We start from the raw sequence: 10,915 nt of genomic DNA, 5'->3' as shown, positions 1-10,915 counted from the left end.
AAAGAATATGGCTGCCTAAATGTGGTTCCCAATCAGAGACAACGATAAACACCTGCCTCTGATTGAGAACCACTCCAGGCAACCATAGACTTTTCTAGACAACCCCACTATACCACAATCCCAATACCTACAAAAATCCCAAGACAAAACACACCACATAATTAGCCCATGTCACACCCTGGCCTGACCAAAATAATAAAGAAAACACAAAATACTAAGACCAGGGTGTGACATGAACCCCAAATCAATGTAGTTCTCATAATATTTGCGCCTCTTCGATGGACCAACATCCCTGTCTGTTGTTCGTTGCTTTCCCGGGTAAGGGGGCAGTAGCTCTTCTGCTACATCAGATTGACAACAAGTGTCCATGCTAGCTGGGCTAACAACAAATGTAGAATTACTGACGCTAGCAATGGATGTGCTAGTGGAAGCAGAAACACTTGTGTCGTCGACAGGTGCAGGTGTAGTACTGCTGGTAGTAGCAGTACTATCAACATTTAAAAATGTGAATCACATTTTTATTTGGGGTACCCCCAACAGCATTGCACATGTACCTAGTTTGTGAATACCTGCTATAGAGTACCACAGTATGAGTCATAATACCCATAAAACCTAACAGTCAAACGGAAATATTTCCAATCGTTTTTCCACTATTCATTTTTCCCATAGGGGATTATAGTAACACTTAATAAGGGCTGTGTTTTCTGTAGTCTTACCCTGACGTGACGGTTTGATAATTGTGTGAATCTCTCTAGGACAAGATGATTTGTATCAATATACTCGCCTGTATATTCACCTGTAAAAGGAAATGCTAATTAGCTGCTAATGTGGCTATCATAAACAACTACAAATACCATGGTGATCTGGACGAGACTGCCGATTTGAGGCAAAGGTAAGAATCTCTGGATTAACTATCTAATGTTAGCTAAATGTAGTAATTAATAAATTGGCTATATTTCTTTAAATCGACAATTCCCCGAACTGTCTTGTGCAAGTTGTAAATTGACACAATACCTGTTTATCAAAGTTATCAGCAAGAGATGACATGCAGGAGATTGCATTGATTTGAAGTCCTGCATAATGTCTACTTTGATGCTAATTAGCATTTTCAAATATGAGCATAAATAGAGCCGAATAAATTGATAAGTCATAGTTGGCAAGTGCTAATGTTAGCTAGGTGGCAAACATTGGCTAGGCTAGGAGTTAGAGTTCAAGGTCAGGGTTAAGTTTAGGAGTTAGGTTAAAGGGTTAAGGTTAGGGGAAGGGGAAAGGTTAGCTAACATGCTATGTTGCAAAGTTGCTAATTAGCTAAAATGCTAAAGTTGTCTGTAATGAGATTCAAACATGCAACTTTTTGGCTGCTAGACACTCACTTCATACCTTCTTTCTTATGTAACCGTACCAAAGCTAACATATCATCAGTGGCGATTTTAGCATATAAATCTTGATGGGGCAAACAAACATAAAATGTGGGATGCATGCCAGCAAAGCCACTACACAACACAACACTAAACAATACATGAATTAAACTATAACGGTGACAAACGGTGCCCACAAACCGTTAGGGCCTACATAAAGCTGTCCCAACAGCAGTGGCCCAAAAGCAGTCCCAACACCTTACCACTGCTACACCTGGCTTTCAAAGGAGCCTTGTCTGGTAGCGAAACAGTTAAGTCAGTCTCATTTACTGTCTTTTTAAAAAACATAGTGGATATGACTGACTTGCTTAAACAAATGTGGTTTCTACTGACAATTGAGATGTACAGACTATGGAATAAGGGGACAACGAATGGATAAGAGGCAATCCGTAATTTCGATGACGAAGTTAATGAGTGAGCAATGACTGATGTCGTCAATATAACTATTTGTTCAGCACTTTTGAAATGTACAGCGACAGAATTCAGAACATGGGCCGTTCTTACGGTGTACTCCCTGTACAACAAGTCAGAACCGTAGCATAAATAAAGGGGGCATATAAACAGACAATGAAAGCTCTTAAAATATTCAATGATTACATTGCTCCAAAACAGGTTATAGGCAAATAAGCACATACCGGCCATGAACGTTGTGTTTACATTACCGCGTTGTTGAAAATAGACAAAATTATTAGGGTGAGGCACATGGGCAACGAACAGCTTACTACACAACATACACTTAGTATTATAATTTTTTAATCAAAGAGAAAGATGCCGAATTTACAATTCTGATTTGATTGACAGTTCATAACGTATTTTCCCAGTCGTAGCTCGTTTTTCCCGAGTTCGCAGTTGTCTTGAACTCACAGTTAGCCACTGATTCAATCGAGCCAATCAAAACTACTGTACATATAATGTGATTTGACATAATTTCTGTGGCCAATGACCTTGAGCCTTCTTGGAAGGGCATTTGTAATATAACTCTATGGTAGGATCCAAAGGGCTGACATTTTGGATGTCTTCCCTTACTAATTGCGCAAGGTCTTTATGAGTGACAGAATACTGAGCCAATCATGGCGCAATACTCCAATTTTTTGCTGACCAGCCCAGGCACCACAAAAAGCACTGAGCTAGGCTGAAACACCTGTATTTTGGAGCTGCCTTACTAAAAATAAAAAATAAAAGAGACCATGTTGGTATGCAGCTTTATTTACTCAATTATATAAATATATTTTTACATTGTTTACAATAATAATAATAATAACATGCAAGCACACCAATTTTATTTTTTATATATTTTTTCTTCAGTTGGGGCTGAATGACTGGTCACCATTGCTTATCATACTAATTTGAGTTTTGCAAATGTATATTTCTTATTTCGTCTAGTCTAAGAGATCAGGCTGGCTATACATGAAAATATCTGCACTTGTCGCTTAGTCTAAACCGAAAATGAATGCATCAAATGAGGGTAAAAGAGTGTACATCAATTATTTGAGAGAGAGAGAGAGAGAGAGAGAGAGAGAGAGAGAGAGAGAGAGAGAGAGAGAGAGAGAGAGAGAGAGAGAGAGAGAGAGAGAGAGAGAGAGAGAGAGAGAGAGAGAGAGAGAGAGAGTTTGTGTGTGGCTATCTTGCGAGCAAGCAAGCAGAAGTGTGCATGTGCATGGCGGGGTTAGAAAGTGAGTCAAGTCCTGAGGGACATAGAGCACAGTGTACGGAGGAGACCCGAGCGCTCACCAGCTGACAGCGCGTGTTTTGATGAGGCTATACAACACCTTGGACCACGGGTCTGCCAACAATAGCCTGAAATTAATGCAGACTCCGATTACAATTAATTGTATAAATGTCACCAAAACTCATTATTTTAATACTAGCCTAATCATTTTGAGAGAAGTGCCACTGTTGCTCTAAACACTCAAGTTAGAATTTATAATTGCTGGACCAGACACCCAAACATGGAGAGCGAGCGCTTTGAGGACACGCTGTTCAAAACATCGTTCACTTACATAAATTATCGGAATAATTGAGTGTCCATGCCTTTGATTGATTTGAGATATTTACATGAAGAGAATAAATAAGTATATACATATTTTACCTTCTGCTTCACCACATCAATGTCTTAACAATGTACTTTAACGATGGAATTAGCTTTCACCCAAGTGTCTTTGGCCTAAGTGGTTGGTTTTCTGAGCCTTTAAAGGATATATTGTATTTGCAAACTATTTCAATTATGATTGATTAAGGATTTGACACCATTTAACATATTTCAAGCCAACAATCAATATCCTACTTAGTATGCATAGAATATGCAGGAAAAGGTGAGACAAAACCACAAGAAAACACAAATATATTAGCCTTATACACCGAATTAACGTGAATATCCACAAGGTCACATAATTGGATTTGGTTTCTAAATAAGGAAGTCAACCTGAAGTCGATTATGGTGGATAGAGTAATATTTAAAAAATATATATTTAAAAAATTACTCATCGAGAGACAGCATATTTATAAATGCACGTGAGATAAGAATAATAATAATAGCTTCATCATCACAAAGAAACATTTTATACCTGTGTTATTAGATCTTTACACTAGGTTTCATAATTAATATCAGCAAAGCAGGCTATAAGTTAGTTAGAGTTAATATTCCCCTCATTCCCGCAAGTGGTTCTGCATATTCATGCAATGGAAAAAGATTCGTTAACATGGTCCTTCATGGAATAGTTGTATGACAGATGTGATTTTAAAGTGTTGGATATGTATTTTCCTCGATTAGGCTAGTATCAACTTATTGAAACACGAAACAACAGAAAATTGCGGTTTTCAGTTTGCTTATTTTATTCTCAAAATCAAAAGAAAATTAACCAGTTAATGGTAAATCACTAGGTTTTAGAAACATTTGAAATGACACATTCAATTGGAAAAACAATAGAACACAATTGGGAATAAATCAACTTAAATCATCCAATGAAAGCACAGACACATATAAATTCATTTAAAGTGAATAGCCAAAAAGCCAAAAAAGAACAAAAAATGGCTAAATGAAATATTAAATTGGCATTAGGCCTACTACTACTACAAAAAAACTGTTGTTCAATAACAAAGTCATGTTGCTCCAAGCCTCTGACTCATGTTTTAAAGTGCGCATTGTTAACTTTAGAAGTCGCAAACAAATTAATACAGGGACATTTACAAACAAACAAACAATTAAATCATGAGCAGTGTGCTATATGGATAATATAATTACAAAGGTCTGTACATAAATAATATCAGGCAAATTCTTGGAAGACTACGTTTTGTCCATGACGTGGGATTGGGAAAGCCCGTGGCAATGCTGCGCGCGACAGTCGACATGGCAAAGGGGTCTTTCCCTGGTCCCGAGGAGACGGTAAATGTAATTGGCAGAACCAAATTATCTGACATAAAATCATCTTTAGCTAACAGTTGATCAAATATAACTCTCAAACCAAACAAAATGATTTTGGAAAGCAATCTATTATCGTATAAAATGTAGGCATATGCCAGCAGATATGATTGACACGATTTGAAAGTCTCAATATTTGTGAAGGCTGGAAAGCTTGAGTTCAGAGAGCTCATCTTCGCTCAGGAGCTCCATCTGCATCTCATCCGAGTCACTGAAATGGGAGTGCGGGGAGAACTCTCCGTCACTGCGGTTCGACTGAAGGGAGTCCTTTCTGCTCTCAGAGCTGGAACTGGGTGTCCCCGAGGGAGACCGCATTTCTTGCTCCATCAAAGTAGAGAACGAGCCGTCTTCGACTGGGAATGGGATCCCGTTAAGCTGGACCGGTAGCCCAGTGCCTGCGTCCCTTTGGCAGGTGGAGGCGGAGGATCCCCGGGGACTCTCCGTGGCGGACAACAGGTCACACTTTGGCGAGTCCACACCGGGACCCTGGAGCAGGTCCGCCAGCGCGTTGATGTAGATCTGGGCCATCTGCAGGGTATCGTATTTGGAAAGCTTTTTGTCATTGTCGAAAGCAGGGATGACACTGCGCAGCTCGTCAAAGGCATGGTTCAAGCCATGCATCCGTCTCCTCTCCCGCGCATTGGCTGCCTGGCGCCTCACCTTCTGCACAACGTTACCGGGATTGGATGGAGCTCTCTGTCTGCCCTCCTCGGCGCTTACGGATCCCTTTAGCCGACACAAGTCCCGCACTTTGAGCGGACTATTGGAACTCTTTCTAACATTTGGGCTGTGGCCGGATGTGGGAAACCCGCCTTCCAAGCTGGAGCTGGGCGAGTGCAGCAGGTAGTCGGCGTGTGCCGCACAGGTGCCAGACTGCATGGGAGCCAGCCAGGCGCGTGGGTCACTGCTGTCCATGAGTGCCAGACTTGATGGGTACTCACTCTGCTCCCCCCTCTCCATTTTCGAGTGCTGCACCTCGCACATCTTTGCGCCTTTGCTCCATTCCTCAACACTGATAACATCCATTTAAAAAAAGTATAAATCAGGTGGCTTGGACTAAAAACTTAGCAAAATATAAAATGCTGTGAAGAACGTTTATTTTGCACACTGTGCTCGCACTCTGTCGCGTGCAAGACTCCTTCTCTAGTGTCTCAAGGCGCGGCATCGCTTTAAAAAGCGGCACGCGCCTGGGAGACCCCTTTCTCAGCTGGTCGCGTGGCGCTTTGACCAATAAGATCACTTGGGGCAGGCGCGTGTTGGCGACCAATGAGAAGTCTCGGAAAACCCGAGAGAGGTTATTATGCCAAGACTGTTTATGATAATGCCTCGGTTTAACTGTTTAACCGCACAAAGGGCAGTCCCTCAGGTCACACGCAGGGATATAGCTATATGGTTAGGAGTGTGGGCAGCGCGAGCTTCAGCTCGTGGACTGTTTGAAGATGTCCATGCACCTGTCCAAAACCGCAGGCATGTCAATAACTTCTTTGGCTCCTGAAAAACATGTTCAATCGTAAAGACAGTCATTTCGAAATTGACAATGTAGGCCTATCCCACCGGATAAAAACGGCTTGAATCAACGTCGTAGCACGTCATTTCAACCTCAAAAATTTAAATTGATGACTGTTCAATCAACGTGAAAAACGAATTAGATTTGCAAAAAGTCATCAACTTAAGGTAATTTCTTATTTTTTTCACCCAACCTCACCTAACCTAAATCCAATGAAGTGGTGACATTTTTTGTTGATTTCACGATGAGTTCACTTTAGTTCACAACTCAACCAAATGTAAACTAGATGTTGAACTGAGGTCTGCGCCCAGTTGTATGCATCTCTTATAAGAGAGGACATAGGACTAATATCCAGAATAGTGTCATTAAAACCAACATTTGTCCAACGAAAATGGATGATCATAAAGCCCTGTCATAATCATCATCAAGTTCCTTGTGGCTATAGGGCCTTTCCTACATTTTGTCCCGGTTGTAAGTTGGTCAACAATGAAATAAAATGAGGTATAAGGCAAAACATTTGAAATGCTGACAATATTTTCCATAAACAGTACCTTCAGAAAGTATTCATGCCCCTTGACTTATTCCATATTTTGTTGTTACAGCTTGAATTCAAAATGGTTTAAATATATTTTTTTCTCTCTCACCCATCTACACACAATATTAAAATACTGATAGGGTGAAAACATGTTTATAGACATTTTAGCAAATTTTTTTGAACATCAAATATCTCATTTACATAAGTATTCACACCCCTGAGTCAATATATGCTAGAATCACCTTTGGCAGAGATTATAGCTGTGAGACTTTCTGTGGAAGTCTCCAAGAGCTTGCAGACCTGGATTGTACAATGTTTTCCTATTATTCTTTAAAAAATATTAAAGCTCTGTCAAATTGGTTGTTGATCATTGCTAGACAACCATTTTCATGTCTTGCCAAAGTTGCCATAGATTTTCAAGCAGATTTAATTCAAAACTGTAACTCGGCAACTCAGGAACATTCACTGGCTTCTTGGTAAGCAACTCCAGTGTAGATTTGGCTTTATGTTTTAGGTTATTGTCCTGCTGAAATATGAATTCATCTCACAGTGGCTGGGGGAAAGCAGACTGAATCAGGTTTTCCTCAAAGATTTAGCCTGTTCTTTGCTCCATTCCGTTTATTTTGTATCCTGAAAAACTCCCCAGTCCTTAACAATTAGAAGCATACCCATAACATGATGCAGCCATCACTATGCTTGAAAAATGGAGAGTTGTACTCAGTAATATTGGACTTGCCACAATTATAACACTTTGTATTCAGGACAAAAACTGGATAGCTTTTTTTAGCAATATGTCTTCGTTGCAAACAGGATGAATGTTTTGGAATATTTTTTCTTCTGGTCAGCCTTCCTCCTTTTCACTCTGTCAATTAGTTTAGTATTGTTGAGTAATTACAATGTTGTTGATCCATTCTCAGTTTTTGCCTATCACAGCTATTAAACTCTGTAAATGTTTTAAAGTCACCATTGGCCTCTTGGTGAAATCCCTGAGCTGTTTCTTTGCTCTCTGGCAACTACATTAGGAAGGACCCCTGTATCTTTGAAGTGACTGGTTGTATTGATACACCATCCAAAGTGTAATTAATAACTTCACCATGCTCTAAGGGATATTCAATGTCTGTTTTTATATTTTTACCCATCTACCAATAGGTGCCATTCCTTGCGAGGCATTGGAAAAGCTCCCTGGTCTCTGTGGGATCTTACATTGTATGTGTGGGGTACAGAGATGAGGTAGTTATTCAAAAGTCACGTTAAACGCTATTATTGCACACTGAGTGAGTCCGTGCAACTTATTATGTGACTTGTTAAGCTTATTTTTTACTTCTGAATTTATTTAGGATTGCTATAACAAAGTGGTTGAATATTTATATGATCAAGACATTTCAGCTTTTAATTTTTAATTAATTTGTACAAATTTCAAAAACCTAATTTCACTTTGATATTATGGGTTATTGTGTTTTGGCCAGTGACAAAACAAATCTTAACTTAATCTATTTTAAATGCAGGCTGTAACACAACAAAATCTGGAAAAAGTCAAAGGGTGTGAATATTTCAAGATCTGTAGCTCCCATGTCCAAAAATCTGCCTATGCGTGAATTTAAGGTAACATTTCCAGACTCATAGAAATTCAGAAATTAATTTACTCCACGAAAAGGGCGCCAACTAAGCAAAGAATATTCCATCCTGGTTCTAGGAACTGAAAACAGTTTGACCAAAGAACTCGGCTCATGGGGTTCGTGCTCATTGTCAATTCACCGATCCGCTCCTCCATTCTATGAATTTTAAGGCCATCTCGAGTTTCATTTTCTTTTGTACAGGTTCAAAACCTTTTGATCCAGTTTACGGAACGCCCTGTTGGTAAAAGAGCTTCACAGGGATCGGAAAGATGAGCAGGGGGCTCGACAGCGCTTTTACTGTCATAAGCAAGCGAGGAGGAAGTAGTGTGTGCGTTGAACAGTGCTGGGACAGTGACACCCGCAGCCCCCCTCCCCCTTTTTATAGAATGAAAATAACGTTACATATCTAAACGAATTAAATATACAAATCATATGGATATCTTTAAGAATATGAGAAAATATTATAGGCTAGAAACTATTATCAAATAAAAGAATAGCCGTAAAGGCAACCAGATAGCCTATACGTAAAACCTGCCGCAATGTCACTTTATGAACACTCAGTTATTAAAAGGAAAATAGACTAGGCTACTGAATAACAATATAAATAATAATGACAATAATTATTGAGAAAATGAAGTCATACAAATAAACACATAGCAGGAATGATTGAATGAGTTGTAACGTCTTTAGATATTATCTTATTCGAATGGCCATGTGAGGTAGGCCTAAGGAAAAACGGAAATAATTGTAGCCTGTAAAAGACTATAGCCTACTGAAAGTTTAGCAATATCAAACATGTGAGACCAGCCCGTCCATGCAGGACAGCGGGCAACATCCTACAATTTCTGAGATTAAATTACATGAATCCTTTCACTTTTTATTCATGTATTCATAAGGCGTCGAGGCTTGGGGACTGGCGCCTAGGTCCGTCTCTCCACCTACAAGTGGCCGTCCAGTGAGCATGGAATGGCTCCTAAAGCAAACAACAGGTTGGATATTGTAGCTGTCGATTATTAAAATGTCGCATGCACAATGGCGACTCTATGTTCCATTCGACACGCTTGGGGGACTCTTTGGAAAATGGGCTCAAAATGTGAACCATTGGGGGCTTCCAGCGTGATGCAGTCTGCATGCTGCTCACCCCATTCCTGTCTCCGGGGAAACGAGGTGCACTGGAGGGATGCAGAAATAGGCTGATAATAAGAACACTACTACTACTAGTACTACTACTAATAACAATAACGATAACAACAATAATCATAATAATAGCCTAATAAAAATAATGTATCTGTGTACCATTGGTATTTATTTACTTTGGAATTCTAAGGCCTTCTTGGAACAGCCAGAAGTTGGATGATTAGGTGCCTTTTGTTTTAGGCACAACTTTAGGCAATGGCAAGTGCATACCATGAAAAATAACCATCATGTTTTAGTTTCATATTCCATTTGGTTTAATAAAGTCTCTATTATAAACAAAGTGCTGTACACACGTGCACGCACTCTCGCTCTCGCGCTTGCAATTCAATTCAAAGGGCTCTCTCTTTCTCTCTCTCTCTCTCTTCAGATCAGATAGCACAACATTGTCTACAAAATGGTTTCCAGTGAAACAGCGCCACATCCTGCTTAAAAATTAAACAACACACAATTGCTTGAGTAATGATTGTTAGCCTACCATAAGATACCACTATTTTCAAACGCTGACATCCCCTTGATTAGATTCTTCACCATATTGTGAAGAACGGACAAAAATGACTTTTACAAAACTGTACTTTCAAAAGCCATTGGATGGTATATATATATATGCTATTTTGCAGACGCTTTTATCCAAAGCGACTTACAGTCATGTGTGCATACATTCTATGTATGGGTGGTCCCGGGAATCGAACCCACTACCCTGGCGTTACAAGCGCCATGCTCTACCAACTGAGCTACAGAAGGACCACGTCTTTCACAGATTCTTTCACAGATTCCATTTCAATAATCCCAGAGTTTCATAATAGGTACAGAATAATGTCTTCTGAGTTAACAAAAGCACCTCCTTTACACATAAACCAGCAAACCTGGTCCCAGGTAAGTGGTGCTCTCGCCTACTCCTTATCACTCATTGTCACGCCAACCATGACAAGTGGTGGCATGACGGTACAAACAGACAGACTTTGACTTGCTTGGTATCTGATGTGCTCTCCCAACCCAGTAATGGTCCCAGCTGTTCCAAGAGGCAGTATCCTTATGATGTGTCATTGAAAGTGATGAAGACCACACTGGGATGAAGATGAACATAACCTAGAACCTGGGGAACCTCATTTATAAAACATTCACAGATTTGATCGTAAATTGTGCATACATAGAAATCGGAAAACTGAAACATCTTGACTGGCAAGGCCTACGCAGTCACAGCAAAGACTACAAAAACCATACCGC

At 39.9% G+C, this 10,915-nt stretch overlaps 1 protein-coding gene across 1 annotated transcript; it reads right to left on the bottom strand.

The window, feature by feature from the left end:
- Positions 1-4,933: 4,933 nt before the first annotated feature.
- Positions 4,934-5,820, bottom strand: LOC124034884 (protein atonal homolog 1-like). Its single transcript, XM_046348288.1, has one exon. It carries the CDS (start codon positions 5,818-5,820, stop codon positions 4,966-4,968), a length of 855 nt encoding a protein of 284 aa, XP_046204244.1. The 3' UTR covers positions 4,934-4,965.
- Between the last annotated feature and the right edge of the window lie 5,095 nt (positions 5,821-10,915).

The sequence above is a fragment of the Oncorhynchus gorbuscha genome, linkage group LG05 (assembly GCF_021184085.1).
Source record: "Oncorhynchus gorbuscha isolate QuinsamMale2020 ecotype Even-year linkage group LG05, OgorEven_v1.0, whole genome shotgun sequence".
Classification (NCBI taxonomy): Eukaryota; Metazoa; Chordata; class Actinopteri; order Salmoniformes; family Salmonidae; genus Oncorhynchus; species Oncorhynchus gorbuscha.
Note: the sequence above shows the minus strand (reverse complement) of the source record. Positions and strands in the feature narration are given on the sequence as shown.

Coding starts and splice junctions, on each gene's coding strand:
- LOC124034884 (XM_046348288.1), bottom strand. CDS start 5,820: ATGTGCGAGGTGCAGCACTCGAAAATGGAGAGGGGGGAGCAGAGTGAG.